At 38.9% G+C, this 16,727-nt stretch overlaps 1 protein-coding gene across 10 annotated transcripts in view; it reads right to left on the reverse strand.

The window, feature by feature from the left end:
• The window catches only part of TRPM1 (transient receptor potential cation channel subfamily M member 1), a 109,417-nt gene that overhangs the window by 42,595 nt on the left and 50,095 nt on the right, over positions 1–16,727 (reverse strand). For all 10 annotated transcript variants that reach the window (XM_037395342.1, XM_037395341.1, XM_037395343.1 and 7 more), the window contains 5 exons: positions 5,409–5,488; positions 4,410–4,605; positions 3,042–3,255; positions 1,155–1,279; positions 285–456 (listed from right to left, as the gene is read on the reverse strand). In XM_037395342.1, coding sequence (XP_037251239.1) covers positions 285–456; positions 1,155–1,279; positions 3,042–3,255; positions 4,410–4,605; positions 5,409–5,488 — 787 coding nt within the window. The remainder of the gene's footprint in view (positions 1–284; positions 457–1,154; positions 1,280–3,041; positions 3,256–4,409; positions 4,606–5,408; positions 5,489–16,727) is intronic.

Raw genomic sequence — 16,727 nt, forward strand, 5'->3', positions numbered from 1 at the left:
CATGCAGAAATTCTTTACGTTTCCCTTTCCTTAAATTCTTACTGCTTTGAAGCTTCTCCTCGCTATTATTTCTCCACTTTTCTTCCTCCCTTTATGCAATCCTCACTTTTCTGGGTTTTCCGTGCTGTTAGATCATTCACCACTTATCAGACAGCGTATGCTCTTAGCCACACAGTCCCGATCAAATTCCTGCTAGAAAGAAGCATTTAATTTCAATACCTTGATGTAATTCAGGTTTTCTCCTCTCCCCTTATTATGTGTACTGTTTGCCCCGCTGTACTTACGTGTGTTAATTTTCTGGAGGGAAATGTGTTTTTCCAGCTGACGTCGTAACTTTACTTCAGCTCCATATTTACCTAGCGTACCGTTGTCTGCCAGAATGAAGTGGGTATGGGAACTGTTGAGCACAGAGAGCTTACTGAGCGGGTTTGACATTGTTTGGTAAACCCGTGTTACCTGTGTGTCAAAAGGACAGATGCACCCAGATTAGAACTAAGAACTAAATATGAAAATCCCCCAACACCGCCCAACAGAAGCACATGCCTTATGAGAAAACCAATCAACCAGACACTTATAACCAAAAATATCGAAGAATTAGAAACGGAACATAATTTTACATTTGAAATTTTAACTCTCCACAGCGGTGTTTTCTTTGGAGGATGACAGTCACATCTGTGCACTCTCCTGCTTTGTCCCCTAAGCTCGTTAATGTACTCTCCTTGATCACACACTGTGTTCCATAATCTTCTTACTGCATTTGAAACTACATTCTCATTGGAGTTCCTAGTAATTAATATGCCACTGCAGAGTGCCCATCTACAATAAATGACAGTCTTGTTGTGCACATGAAGGCCCTTACATGATTTACAGAAGTCTCAGTGTGCCACACTGAAGTTAGGACCCAAAACTGTCACCAGAGAGATCTCAACTACTGACAGCAATGGAAACCTTGCTAGCGCCACATTTACTTTGAGGTCACGTATGACAACCTGACAATACATTAAACAACAGCTTTTCTTCAAGAAATTGCTCATTTTCAGCTCTTAGGCATGCTTTAGAAACAGTTAAAATATTAATACTCCAAAAAGATGAACAGTGTCTTTTGTTACACAGCTGACATTGCTAATTACACAGGAGTTTCTTTAAAGACTTACATCTTTTCCTATCAGATCTTCCTTGTTTTCTACAATGCCCCATGGTGCAATTCCTACGGCACATATTCGTCCTCTGGATTTGGAAGAATGATCTTTCAAGGCATCTCCCACATGACGAATGACACCTATAGGTACAACTGATTTAATTCATATTTGGCACTTTTAAGAGATGACTAAAACCAGAATTTTCTTCTTGCCTTTCATGGAGTTACCTGCTTTTCTGGATTGCTTTCACTACTGAACTGCTACCTCTATCATAGAACATGAAATGAAGACAACCCCATGCTTTTATTTTGTAATAGTTGCATGTGAATCCTACTGCTTTTTCACATCCTTCTTCTGAATTCAATGAAGTCTTTGCAAGACCCAGTTACTTAAATTGCCACAGTGTAAACTGTGCCATTGTCTGGAATTATATTATTGATTGTACACAATGCTAAACACATATGGAATGCTATCACAGGGGTCTGAGCAAGAAAAGCCCTCCAACCCTGTAGTTAGGAAAGAAATATTTTTTCTCGTTAAAATTATTCTGAAGAGCAATTATCACCTTCCCTTAAAGACATTAGATTTTTGTTGTAAAACAAGTCAAAGGAATTAATTCTTAACTTACATAGTTTTCTGGGAGATAACTTGATATAAAGATTTATTTCAGCTAAATAAAGATACTGTTATAGAAATATTACAATGAAAGTTTGAATCTGAATGTTTTTTGAAGGTCTCTCAGAATTTATATCAACATAAATGAAATTAATCAGAAATCAACTGGTCTCAAAATGTAACAATTTATAGGGATTCATCAGACAGCTATTTTTCAACATGTCATTCAAGTTTTGGACATTGTATCAGACACTTTTTTTTGACAGAATCCAGGAATAGTGCCAAAAACCTCCTGGTGGAGTTACGTGGAGCTGCCATACATACCATGTTTTAGATATGGTCAAAAAGGAAGGAAACAGAACTGTTCCAGGTGGCCAGGAAACCAAAGGAAAATACAAATAGGAGATTGCAGTGTCTGAGTAGAGACATTTACAACTGACCTCAGGTTTGTGTTTCAAGATTGCTAATTTTAGAGTCATTCATTTAAGTATAAATACCTTACGTAATAATAAGACAGAGGGTGTACATGGGTGGTGGTGGGTGACACCACGGAGACAATGAGTCAGGGATGTGGCATTTAAGGTGGATTATCAATTGATCACCACCTTTCAGAGAGATCACACAGCCTAAAGCTAACTCAGTCCTTGGCTGTATGAACAGGGAAATGCCAAATGGAAGCAGAAAGAGTATTTAACTTCAGGGATTAAAAGCTTCATCAAACGCTGTCTCAAAAATTGCAGCACCCAAAATTCAAGCAGGCTGTTAAAAAACTAGAGAGTTAAAAGCAGAGGTGTGATAATGGCTGACGGACTGGAAAACATGCTTAGTGCAAGAGTTTTATGGAACTCAGCCTGTGCAGTTTGACAAAAGTGCTGTGTATGAAATATGCTCACAAAATATATTTTTAGTAACAGAAAGATCTTTGTGCAAAAAAAACAGTAAGAAGGTTAGGCTAGACAAATTTGGAGTGGGAGATTTATTAACTACAAGGGTAACCAACCACTGAAAAAAAATGTATTATAACTAGTGGTAGATTCCTTGCTACTGAAACCACAGATTAATTTTGTTTTCAGGGGAAACACTGAGTAATGCAAATTGATACTAACCCCGGAAAATCTTATGGTCTGGGATGGGTAGGAGATTAACACAAATGATTACAATGCTCCTTTTTTGGTCTAGTGGCTAATGACTCATTCATGTAGACTTAAATCTTCTGCCTGTGGGAAAGATTAGTGAATGAACAACATTGAATTCTTAAGTAAACTAAAAGTGCTGGTAATTGCTTACCTGTACTAACACCTCCGGTGAAAATCCAAGCTCCTGTAGTCACGGCAGCCTTTATCAGGCCTTTTCCAAATACTTGCTTTAATTTAGGTTGCATTTCAAAGTTCTGGAGGCCTCCATGGACAGAGATTAAGAGTTTGGGCAGTTCCAGTTGCCAGTCTTTCACCATGAGATGCAGCAGAGAATCTGGTTTAGTGTCATATGAGACACGGATATACTGCAAAGAGCAATGTGTAATATTAGCATTCCATTTGCTCTGAAAATTTTCTATTGATTGAGCAAAGAATGGTTATATTAAGCCTTCCATCTGAAGAAAGAATTTTAAAATTTTTAAACTACACATCATTAAATTTCTCTGCTGTTTATGATTAGAAAAAACAGGTTGAAACCTTTCACTTTGCTATTGAGAATTTACCACTGGCCTCATGAATTTTAAAAGGACTGCTTTCCTCTTCACCTGCAAAACTGACTGCAATCAAGTGATCCTAAACTCTTACTACAAATCTGCATCATTGGAAGCCACCTATTTAAAATGACTGGAAGGTGTTTTGTATTGCTCCTAAATCCTCTGGTTTGACTGCCAAAGAGAAGCAACAACCTTCCTAAGAAACAGGCGGCTTATGTTACATTTTATGCCGTTCACTGTTGATGTATGTATTTCTGCCTCTGAAGCAATACTTTGCATTCTTCTCGGTTTAATTCCATCGTGATCTCTTTTCAAACTACCACTCCATCAAAGAAAGCTATGAAATAAACTCATGTTTATTTCTGCTTTAAAAACAAATAATCATTAACAAAACCACCAAGATCACCCGTATATTTTGGAAAAGTTTTTGCAGTGCGGTTGTCTCAAGCGGCAGTCTCAGCAGAGAGATAAGAAAGCAAATGGGCAAAGAAACAAATGTAGGTTTGGATTTGTTCAGAAGAGGCAAAACAGAAATACATTCTTTTGCAGAAGCTTGCCTTGCTGTTACTGCTAAGAAAACTCAGCAGTCCATTTTCCAGCTCTGCCAGGCCTCTGTCTTTCAAGAAATTAATATTAATTTATATTTTTATTAGACTTCAAACCTTAGAAAAAAAAATCTGTATCAAGCTGTGTTATTTGGCCCACAAATCTAATACAGATAGAATCATGGGCATTAATACATGCAGCTGCTTCTTTCCCTGATATTTACTGACAGTAACTTCAATGAAACTGTTTTAAGGTGCTTCCTAAGTAGGAATTATTTCCCCCACCCCGTATCTTGTCCACACCTTTCTGAGACAGCATAGAGACCTCCTTCGATTCAATGGATTATGCCCTGAGTGAGCTGGAACCCTGACATATCTAACGGATCAGATAAATACCTCAGAGCAGCCTACGCTCCTTACCATGGCCTTATTTGAATGTCCTCCTCCCTGGAATTCAAGGTTTCCGTAGGCATCAGTTGGGTATGTTTGGGTGTGCTTACTGACAGACCATTTCTCTGGCTGAGCTTCCACTTGCTTTGTTTCTTCTCCATTTTTATTAGCTGTTATACTTGGAGGAGGTGGAATATGTTGGTTAATGAGCTGGCCACAGCAGCACCTGTAAGTTAAAATTTGAAGTGACTTTAATTATAGTATCTTCAATATCGGATGGGGAGAAAAAAAAAAGAAAAAAAAAAAGATAAATCAGAAATTAGATTGTCAGCTGACCATGCCTTTCTCTACACAAATCATAGAAACATCTCTTCTAGGTCATATCTGTTGTACTTGCACACACATATGCCAGAATTACCAGCCCACAGATGTTTCTTAACAAGCAGAGATAAAAAAATTCACTTCTGTTGCACTGGAAAGCTATTCTAAGCTAAAGGACAGGAAAGCAGGAAGAAAGCAGAACAGGAGCAGTGGCCATCTGTTTCTTGCTCTGAGGTGACAGCTAGCATGTGACAAACTGTTACGTTACCCAAGCAAGCTGGACCACAATTTAGCTAGCCCATGCAGTAGCAATAACATAAATATTTGGACTAACAATTCCAGTCCCCCTGGATAGTGGTGTTAGTAGTAGTGTCACACCAGCTGTGAAGAATGGTACCACTTGCTTCACAGTGCACATTATTGCATCCTTGCTTTCACAATTCAGTCTGAGTTTATGATCTGGTTTGCAAAGCTAAGAACTCGAAACTCATTCCCCCTTCTGCTGTCCAGCCTTATCATCTCTGTATGACATGTCCCGTGGCTCTGTACAGATTTGAGTGCAAGCATGTCCTGCACTTTTGTTCCTGTCATCTCCCTTTAAGGGCATGAGTAAACTGCGTCTCAGTTCACACGTCTAAATCCAAATCAAGTCCAGCTTCTTCAGTATTAACCTTTTCTGTTGGCCAAAACAAAAATTTCAAATGTTACCTGCTAACGTCTTTGTTGTTGGCAATTACATAGATGCATTCTCTTTTAGAAAAGGTCTTCTCTATCCAAGCCTTTTGACCCTTAGAAGGGAGAAAAAATAAGAGGAAATGTACTGAAAAATTTCTGTGTGGCAGATATAGTAACATTTGCCTTCTATTTTCAGCTACTGTTTTTAAAAACAAACACTGAAATCATTAAATCACTTTTAAATACAAGATACATCTACTCATGAAGGAAGCAGGTGATGTGAATTTTCCATGACTTTGATGAAATTCAAACCTCCAATGTGTGTAAAAACCTTTATGCACAAAGATGCCGGTCTTGAAATTTTACTGTTTATCTGAAGGTCTACCGAAAAATGCAGTTGCTTCTTCCTGTTTTAGTGAACAGCAAATGGACTCAAAGCAGTACAGAAAAATAGCATAAATGGTGACATAAATAGATCAATAGTATTTACTCCAAATAATATTTCAGTATTGCTCTTTGTGTGTAGAAATTGCTTCCCAAAAACTTTCTGTGCTTGATTAACAATCAACAAAATAATTTCTTCCTGTTGGACATCAAGTTACAGTCATTCCTAAGGCATCTTACTCTTAACAAGATGTGTCTCGGGAGGAGGCATTCCTTAAACTGAAAAAAACTTTTGACAGAAAAAGTACAAACTCTTCTGGTATTGCTTATCTGTGAAACAGGAGCAGAAAACAACAAAATAAAATGTGTTGGCCTATTATACTGTGTCTGCAAACCAGAAACTAGACCAGGCTTACAGCCATTCTCAAAACAAGGATGTTTAGGCAAGCTAGAAGAAAATCTGAGATCTGCACAATGCAGGCAGGGAGTGCTGCGGGGATGCAGCCTGCAGTTTGGGCACGCTGAAGGGAGGGGGTGCAGAAACAGCTGCAGCCATCATTTCCCATGGCTTCTTACTTGGAGGCCTTCTGTCCCTACAAACATCACCAAGGCAAAGCATCATTGTGCTTGCAGTAACAAACCAATATTTAGTTAACTTCTTTAAATTAACTCAAAAGCAGCCTTTTAATTTTTAAGGAATGAAAAACATTAAAGAACACTCACGATTCGATGACACCGATAACTTTGTCTTGCTGATAAAAGCTGCTTCTCCTGTGTTTGAATTAAGGAACTGTGTCTTAACTCACTTTTCAAGTAGAAAGCAAATGTCATATGCTTTGCTTTAGTTTCCTTTGTGGAAGCGAAATGAAAGTTTCGCAGAGACAAAAGCTAAAAATGACACAAGACCGTTCAGGGTGCCTTCAAAAAAGAAAAGGGGGGGGGGGGGGAGCTTTGCTAGAGAAAGAACTAAAAACCTTGCTGATACCCTGAGTTAAGAAAGTCAGCTGCAGACAGATCTCTGTTGGGTGAATGCTCTGCTAGCCTGCCGGGAATAGCTTCCAGACCGAACTAGCCCGTAAGTGCCGCAGACCTACAGCGCGGTGCGTGGAGGCAGTGGCAGCTCATCTTCTTTGTGTGCGTGAGGCAAGAGCTGTCTCTGAAGTTCCTTTGTTTGTTGACTTGTTAGTTCCTGTCTTGCTTCTTCCTTTCCTCCATTATGTCTGAAATAATAGGAGCCTACTTGAAGTTCCTTCATTGCAAATAGTTGCAAGTAATTGCAAGCTCCTACTTCATGAAAAAGCTGTCCATAACCTGCCCCGGTATGTAAACGCTTGCCTCGGTTGCCTATTTCAGGTGCCTCTGAGCCGGAATGCCTTGCCGGTCAGTGGCCTGGGAGATCCTGCACTTCAGCTCTTCGCTCCAACGTACTTACTGATCTACCGGGGCAGAACCAGCTCCTTTCAATTTAAAACGAGTTGTTTGGGAGCTCTCAGCACCAGAGGGTGAGGAAGGGTTAAGAACTCAGACAAAACTTCACGTAGCTTACAGTGTTTCTTGCTGCCTGAATGACAAGGCATGTTTCAGGCTTTAGAGCTTGATTATGTAGCAAAATTGGAAGGAAGATAGTATTCAATTTAATATCTAAAGGCCATGTAAGTTGGTCAGCTTTCCTGTCTTGGCTCCTTACATTTCTTCTTCAAATGAACCTAAAAAGCCTTTGTTCCCCAAAACATTTACAGATTTCTTTTTATATGTTTTCTGGCAAGGCTTTTACAGGACAAATTTTAGCAATAGTATTACTGGAAACAGAGCTCAGAAAATGCTTTAGTTTTATAGCATCAGAGTGTAGTTATTGAAGTACAGTTCTAGAAAAGTACAGAAGAAAACAAGGCAGGGAGATCCAAGAGGCTCTGTGGTACATGGAGGTGAGAGGTTACATCAAACAAATGCTGTTTACCTGTTCAGAACCCGATTTTACTAATTTACAGGTATTCAGGCTATTCAAAATATTCAGAGTGCCAAAAAGTTTATTTGATTGGAATTACACTCATTTTCCTAGCTGTTTTTCTAATTAATCCCAAACCACAGTGTCCAAATTCACTGCTGTTTTACAACTATGTCCAGTGTTGTTATTTGTGCTTACACACCATACTAATTTATGAACTTTAATGTTGTAAAATTAGCTTAACAGGAACCTGTTACAGCAGTTAAGTAATTTATCTACTTTCTAAATTATATATTTACAATCTAAATTATGTTAATTAATTTAGGGTTTATTACTATTTTATATATTTTAAACATATTGACTTTTTTCCCCAAATAAAATTTCAGGCTTCTGTGTGGTCTCTGATAACTTCTTGACTGAGTGACACAAATGCCCAAATCAATCCCGCAGTGCAGGAAATACTCTTCAAAATATAAATGGTAACTGATGCTGCACGTTTAACCATTTTGTAGAGAATACTGGAAAATTCAAGCTAGAAATACCAAAACAACTTGGATTTTTACACCATGTCACTGAGTACTGCTTTACTTTATTCCCCATAGGTGACCAAGGAACAGAATTTCTGCTGTTTTGTGTGCTTCGTGTGAGAACAGTTAATTAGCCATTGGATTACATCACAGACTTAATATTTGTGTTTGGAAGCTTTTGCATTTGGTATCTAAAATGAGCTCTACAATACAGCCGAGCTCTCAGTTGTGCAGTCATTCTTAAAAACCCTCTCACAGGAGGCTGGTTACCTATTTCTAAGTTGAAAAAAACCTTCCATACACCTAAAAACCCTGTTAGAAATCAGTCACTGTAGGCACTACAGCTGGACAACACATATGCTCTGCTGGCTTATTTTTTCTGTGCTAATGAGAGGAAGGCAAAAGCACACTAGAGATTGGGGAAATAAAACCTCAGCACATTTGGTCACCCTTTGAAGTTTCACTGCTTTTGTCTATTTAATCTGCTTAATCAAAGCTTCATTACAATCCAGTGCAAACACTTGAGCAGAAACATTCACTGTCAGAAAATGGGCACTTTCCCTGCTTATTTGATACAGATTCAGTACATTTCTCTCTCTGGGTTGAACTTTATTTGGTTTCTTGAGGGAAAATGTAAGTACGCATACTGTCTCTTGTGAGTTTGGGATGGGGGGAGCGCGCTGTTTTTAACAGCCTTGGAATGGATGAGTTAAATGTTAAAGGACTATGACAGATCGCCTACAGTTTTCAGACCAACAGTTAGTGGGAATATTAAGCTAACAGACAAAGAGTTTCTGCCAGCAACATTACAGAACTAAAGAACACTACACATTTTCCACTCATCTCTAAGAAACACCAAAAAACGCAAGATCCCAACTTGTTGAGTCGTGAAGTTCAAACCTGCTTATTACTGCAAATCTTGAACGTACTAATGAGAACCTAATTTTGAAAAAAACACATTTCAGGTGTTCAGTGGCATATCTGTTCTCCTTTATGAAAACTGACAACAGGTCTCCTTAATGACAATAAACCAAAACAAAATAAAACCACTGCTAATACTTGGTCTTCAGCCTAGAAATCAGTATGTTGCTGAGAAACAGCATTAATTAATACTGGATTGATAATTTCACTTTATGCATTTGCTAGTTCTCTTTAGCATTAGAAGAAGGTATCTACCTGCAGAAAGGAATGGAATCAGTGATGTTGGTTTGTAAACCAGGAGTTAACAAAATCAAGACCCTAGAGAAATAGTCAACCTTCTAATACAGTCATCAATAAACACAAGAACTAGTTCTACAAAGATCAGTTGTTCTTTGACTATCACAAATAAACCACACTGTGCTCAGAAACGTCTATCTAGGGCTGCAGACATGCAGCAACTGAAGAGAAAATTTTCTCTCACCACCACACACAGACTATTCTAGTTTGATGCTAAATTAACACTAAATTGTATGTATTTCACTTCCTATACAATGAACGTTTCAATGAACAAGTACTGGGCCTGAATTTCAGGCTGTACCGAAGCAAAGCCCGCAGCTCTGTTTCACTGCAGCTTTGTGCAAGAGCAGCAGGTGGGCTCCAGACCAACACACCTCTGGTGAAAATCCAGGGTGGGAACAAACACAGGAAAGCAAAGCCACTGGAAACATCACGCTACAAACACTTACATGCCGTTGTGCCACCAGAAGCTGTGAATTTCAGTTGTGATATACCTCTGTGGGATAGCAGCAGTATTTAGTGTCTGTGAATAATCATAATGATAAAACTGCCACTAACATAAGTAAAAGAATTTGGGGGCTGAAAGGTGGGCAGGGATGAGAGTTGTAGTGTCGTTTGGAGCACATCCAAAGCCCAAACTCAACCAGACCCAAAGCCAATGTAGTCAGTCCTCTCAACTGCCACGACCCCCAAAGAGAGATGCCCCATGAAACAGGAACATACGTCTTCGCTGGATGGCTTGGCATGCTTGACTTGGTCACAGGATGGGATGTGGCTTTGGTCTTATTTTGCAGCTAGAGAGCATCCACTGCAGGAGAGCTCTTTGGCACCTGGAGCCCTGCTGAAGAGCACATGCTCCCCAGCTGCTGCACACCCGTGAGGCTTTGCCTGTCGCAGGCACAGCTGGTCAGCAGACAGCAGGCATGGAGCAGGCGTGCAGGGGGCATGGAGCCCTGCCCAGCCCTCGGACACCGCAGCCAGGGCCTGGCACACAGATGCAATGACGGAGGAAGCGGGGGAACAAATGAATGCATGTCATGCATAATACAGGGTTTGACAAAGCTGTTCAGGCTAAATCAAGCACAGAATAATACAAAAATGGAGTTGACTGGCCAGCAGAGCTCACATCTGTGGAAGCATACAAATTACCACATCTTGTTAAGATGTGGATTGATTATTGTAACTTATGGAAACGTTCAGCTCTAATCTAATCTAATCTAATTCACACCATTTTACCAAACTGTTCACACCATTTTACCAACATTTCTTGGTAATCCTCCTTTAGCTTCCAATATGCTGCAAAAGGTAGTATCACCAGGGAAGTAAAATCTAAATCGTGTTGCCCAATTATTTAATTAGAATGCTCTACACAATTAAACTGGGATATTTATGCCGGATTTGAGCAGAGAGTTGTTTGCTTTGGTGAGATGGTGAGAGAAAGAAGTAATTTGGAGGTGGGACAAAGTTCATACCACAAGCATGTGCATGGTGTGTGCACAAGTCCATTCACCATGTAAACAAGCCCACAGACTTTTGTAAATGCTATGTAAGTCACCACATTCAGCTGCTGTTACTCGAGAGAAAACAGGTAAGAAATCTGCCAGTAAGAAATTAGGAGAAAGAAAGAAAATAAATCATTACATCAGCAGAATCCCTGTTATCTGGAACTTAAAAACTGAGGCTAGGAAGATTTCTATCTTGCACTGCCTTTAAATGCAACATCCCAATTATACTATCCATCATTCTTCTTCACTTTGAAGGAACAGTTTTCCCAAGTGCCCAACTAATCAACCTTTCAGGTGATTAGTTCTACCTAGAACAACTGTCCTCCCAATAACAGTGTTCTTGCTTGGAGAAAAATACTCCAAACTATGTGATGAATGTTAATACTCAATTTTGTAGATACTCAAGAACTGGCAAGATTTTACTCAGAATTGTTCATTGCTAAGAAACACAGGGCAGAAAACCATAATGCTATTTTAAATTTGTGTTATGCTACAAGGGGCCAGAGCCACAATGTCCCCAACTACAGAACACTGACAGCCTGTGAATCTAAACTGAACTTCCAAAATCCTAGTTTGCATGACATATAAAAATTAGTTATTTCTACAATTTATTATAGTTTTAGCAACAATCAGAATATGAAGTACCATACAATATCCACTAGAAAGAGGATCGCTTATATTGTTTGCTACTAAGTACAGCATCAAGAAGTAATTTAGGAGAGCTGTAAAATTCTTTCAAATAACAGACGATTTTCTCAAGACAACTCTTATTCTCATCCGACTCAGTTTTTCATATGGTTCAGTTCAAACCCATACTCTTCTAGCAACCTTGCCACGGAACCACTTGCTCTGTAGTTCAGACTAACACCCAGCAGGCAGCATGGCAGTGTCAGTAAGCAACGTTATTTCAACTTGAGGCCAGATATCATACCCACTGATGATGTGGAAACCAGTAAGTAGTACTACGCTGCACAGAGGGCTCTAAGGAGCTTTCATGCCTTCCTTATGCTTTGTGTTCCTGGCCTGCTGGTAAGGCACACAGCAAACAGCCGCTGAAACAGAAGTAATTTTCTCTTCACATTCATTAACTTAGGGAGACAGTCTACAAAAGGAAGTATCAAGCTCTCTTTTCAAAATTAACACAATTCCGCTGCATCTCAGAGGTATGCAGCTCTTCCCCAGCAGCTCAGAGATGTGAAAAACAGCCTCAACACCAGAGCAGACCTGGCTTGCTCCGATGTGGCTGGATAAACCCAGTTCCAGCACAGAGCCATGGAGTAAAGCATGTTGGATGAGCTCAGACACCCTACTGAGAGGCAGGCACAGCTGCTTGGGTACAGTTCAGCATTAAATTAACTATACAGCTAATGCAACTGAAATAGAGCAACTAAAGAACCATTTGGAGCACACCGCAGGACAGCTTGGCTTAGTGCTTGCCTGTGGAGAACATACCTTGTCTAGTTTTGCAAGGGAGAGATTTTTTCTTGCATGGAATGTAGAAAGAAACTAACCAGGTTACACATCCCACATACCACTCTTTAAGGCAGCAAAAGCCATTCCTGCAACAGCTTAGCCCCATCCCTTACTGTACCAAATTTCAGGGAAGCTATTTTCTAAGAAATGTTAACAATAATGTATAATCTCCATTTGTTACCTAGTCCAGGTCTGTTATTAAGTTGCCAAATCCTCCTCCTGCCTTTAGCCCTTCTGTTCTTGATGTTAGGGAGATGAGGAACACAAATATAACTCTGTACTTAGCCTCCTTTCTAGACCTGCTTTGAATTTCTTTCCCAAAACAAACCTTCTGCCTGCAGACACTCCACATAGCCAGTTTTACTCCAAGATCTTAAAGAGTGACGGAGTTACAACAAAACACAAACCAAGATGTGGGGATGGGAAGTGTTGAATAACTTTATCTACACGGAGCAGAGTCATCCTTGCCTACAAGTAACCGTGCTCAAGAGGCCAAATACAGCAAGTGGATGAGCAGGGAGAGACAGCAAACAGCCTCTAAGATAGTAGAGCCAAAGTAGCCTGGTAATTACTAGCTTCTTCTATAAGATAATTTGTTAATAATTCTTATTTGAAGATGCAAGGTGACCCTGGTATCTAGCTGTGACATGGCTCAAGAAGGATTTTTGTACTGTAACAATTAACCTGACCTGTCTAACATAAAGACTCTTCACTAGATACGGTTTTAAAAGAAGTCAGAACTCTTCCAGATTATATCCAAGTGGGATATTGCTCTTAAACTGCTTATAACTATGAGCTTTCCATACAGGCTTCTGACCTGAAATGGAAAAATGCTGTTATCATGAAAACCCACGTAATTCAACAACATCAACAGCAGATCTTCCTTTGTGAAATTCATCAATACTTACGAAATCATAACCAACATAACAAGGTACTTCCCTCACAACAAAACTAAGCCCATGAATAGTTCTAACTAAAACTACCCACATGTTTAATTCTCCTGGTTATCTGTGGTTTAGCACACTGTGACTACAGATGTTAATGATGCATGCAAACAAAGACTAACCTGCCCTTAGCGATACAGATGCAAAAAACATTGAATTGGACTAGAATATTGCCCCTATCTGAGAGAGATTTGGGCCATTGAAGTCCATGTTACTAAGAATAATACCTATTAAGAGTAGAAATGATCAAAAATATGCTGTTTGGAAAAGAGGTTAAAAATATAAGCACTTCTTTGATGTAAGGGTTACAAATTACTAGTTCTGAGGTAACTTCTATAAAACCTCCAGTAAGCCAGTAAACATGCTGATTTTCCATACATGATGTAGTAGTATGTTTTGAGACCTTGCAATATTTATTCTTTAAGAAATAGGGCAAACCATGAATGAAAATCATTTTAAGAGAGTGACTACATGTTGCATGAGATACTAGTTATCTATGAGAGTTTGCTCTAAAGGTACAGTTCTAATTAGTACTATTTGAAGTGCAGAGCCCACTGAAAAGGTAGGGTTGGAGAATTTATTATACTGACGTTTTCAATATGTGAGAGCCACTATTTAAGGCATACTGCTAGGCATGTTAATAAAACACACTTTAAAATCACTACAAAATAAAATTTCTATATTCACAATATAATACGATATCTGCATATCTCAAAAGCCTCTAAAATCTGGAGATGCTGAACAAATATATATTTTGTGAAAAGATAACATAACTATTTACTTTTCTCTCCTGCTTCCTGTAGATACACACTCTTTTTATATATATACTGGAATATATATGTAATACAACAGTTAGCCAATTTGTCCCTTAAGAAATTCACATTAGTTAGCAGTACATACAGTTTTCCTGAAAGCAAGATTCTCCAGGCAGAATTCTGTTAAGTAGTTTGAGCTGTTGAAAATCTGCAACTTTCTGCGGCTCATTTTACACTCAGTAAAGCAATTCTTTTCCAGGCCTTAGCTAATACCTAACCTTTAACAGAATATGCCACAATCAGCTGAATTTTATACCCTGCTGCTTTCTGTCATTTTCAAACAAGAAAGAATTTCCAGCTAATTTAACTCTTGGGCTGCAGGGTTTGCACAAAATTAGTCCTTATAATCTTTTAGAAATAATTATTAAAGCGTTGCAACTCAAGGGTTAAATTATTTCCTGGAGACACTAAATATGTGTATTTAAAATACTGTGTTACATATACCTGAGAGTTGCCAACATATATTGGGAACTTTCTGAAAACTTCAGTACTTCAGGACTGAAATAATTACAAAGGGCAGGTGCGATACGAGATTTCAAACCACTTTATAGATAACAACAGTTTTCGGAAAATTTGGTGTATCTTCTTTTCAGTCCTTATGCTACCTAAACCCTTTAGGTTCTGGCCTAAAACCAGCACAGAACCAGGAAACAGTATCTCCAGTGATGTTTCTGGACTCTTTTTTTTCATGGTGTGCAAGACATTGTTCTTCTCTAAAGAGAAAGAACACGTCTAGCTTCAACAGGTCGTAATACAATCCATGGAACACAACACAGGAAATACTCTGCCTATACTGTTACACAGCATCAGTTACAGTTGTCAGATAATATGTGTAACTTGTTAATGTATCTGGCTTTAAAATGTTAGCTGCAGACTACCATTTGAATTGGATTGATGGTGGGGAAAAATCATGATAAAGGTTTCAGTTCACTGGACTTAACCCGTTATCAAAAATGGAAAAAAAAATAATTTAAAACCGAAATTAGGGGTCTTAAAGAAGACTCAAACTGGCCAGAAGCTGTGTTCACGGCTGCCTCTGCCTCAATAGAAGAACACAAGGCTATGCCCTCTTGGAGCTACTGTTACCCTGAGATGTCCTTCCTCAGAAGCAGCAGGAATGACAGAAGAGCGGGTGAGAGCATCATTCTGTGGAGCTGTGATTTGAAGAGTTACAGGGTAAAAAGGGCCAACACTGAGCCTCCTTGGCTTCTCTCACATTTGAAAGATTGGTATGTGAATATTCAGGGATCACACACAGTTTGGATCTTGGTGAGGGAGTTTTCATAGAGGCTTCTCATTTCAGAGGCCAATATGCTTTTTTGGCAGAAATGTGTTACTTCAAATGACAACAGCAGCATTGTTGATATCAATGTGATGAAGCTGCTGATGTTTGTTATAAGTCTTTTGCTTGGAACCCCCCTTTACTGGCAACCCTCACTGGGGTAAGGAAAATTGCTATAAATTATGTCCTTTTCTGTCCTAAGACTTCCATACACTTAACCCACCACTGGACCTTGATAAACTCAATTGGAAACAAGCACACACAGAAAGAGGCTTACTTATCAGATGGTTTGTTGCCAAAAGTGAACTCCAGAAAGTATTAATGGCTAATTTTGAAAACTGAAAACAACCCCAACAAAGCGAAGTCTTAACTTACAAAACAAAAGAAAAAAATCACCCAGAACTCCATCCCCATTTGCTGCAGAGGTAGCTCAACGATAGCATTCAAAATACTAAAATACGTGAAGATATGTTTTCACCTGATCTCTCTTTGCCAGCATTTCTACATCTTATTACACTCATACCAAAGAAACTTTATAATTTTGAAATGTTTTGAGACACCTTTTTTGGACTTGAAAACTCATTTTGTCTTCTTGCAATTAGTACTTGAGGTTTCATGTCTTCCAAAATAAATTGGAAATCTAGGAAGTAGTCTAATCAGAGTACTGTAATTTCAGCTGAATTTTCTTTTTCCAATTAATTGTAGGCCACCATACAGCTCTCCAGCAAAAATTTCAATTATGCATATCAATGCTAAAAAAAGTACCAAAGATTATCAGGAATGAAACAAAAAAAAAATTTAAAATCATGTCCTACCTGTTTGTCACTGGAAGCGCTTCAGAATTTGGAAAGACGAATTACATCTAGAATAAATAAATTGCATTTAACTCTGAGCTTCTGTCCCATCTTTCTGTTTACTGTTCAGACTTCTCATTCATCCTACTGTTAGGACTTCCAGTCTCTCTGAAGTTCATGAGAATTCCCAAGGAGATGGGTTTCCACCACTTTAAGAAGAGAATCTCATATGATAAGCATGTGAGCAGCTTCTTTGTTCAAACCAATCTCATGACTCCCTTTGAAGGTAATCCTTTAGAAGTCTCATGACCCATCTCCCTGCCCAGAGGGTATTTTCATCTCATGGTGGAACAAGGCACAACAAATCTACTTTGATAGTGCCCAAATCTCCAATTTGTTAAACCTCCTTTCCTCTCTTCAAACAGTGGATGTACTTGCTGTAAAAATGCCAGCGCTGCAGAAAGG

The sequence above is a fragment of the Falco rusticolus genome, chromosome 7 (genome assembly GCF_015220075.1).
Source record: "Falco rusticolus isolate bFalRus1 chromosome 7, bFalRus1.pri, whole genome shotgun sequence".
Lineage (NCBI taxonomy): Eukaryota > Metazoa > Chordata > Aves > Falconiformes > Falconidae > Falco > Falco rusticolus.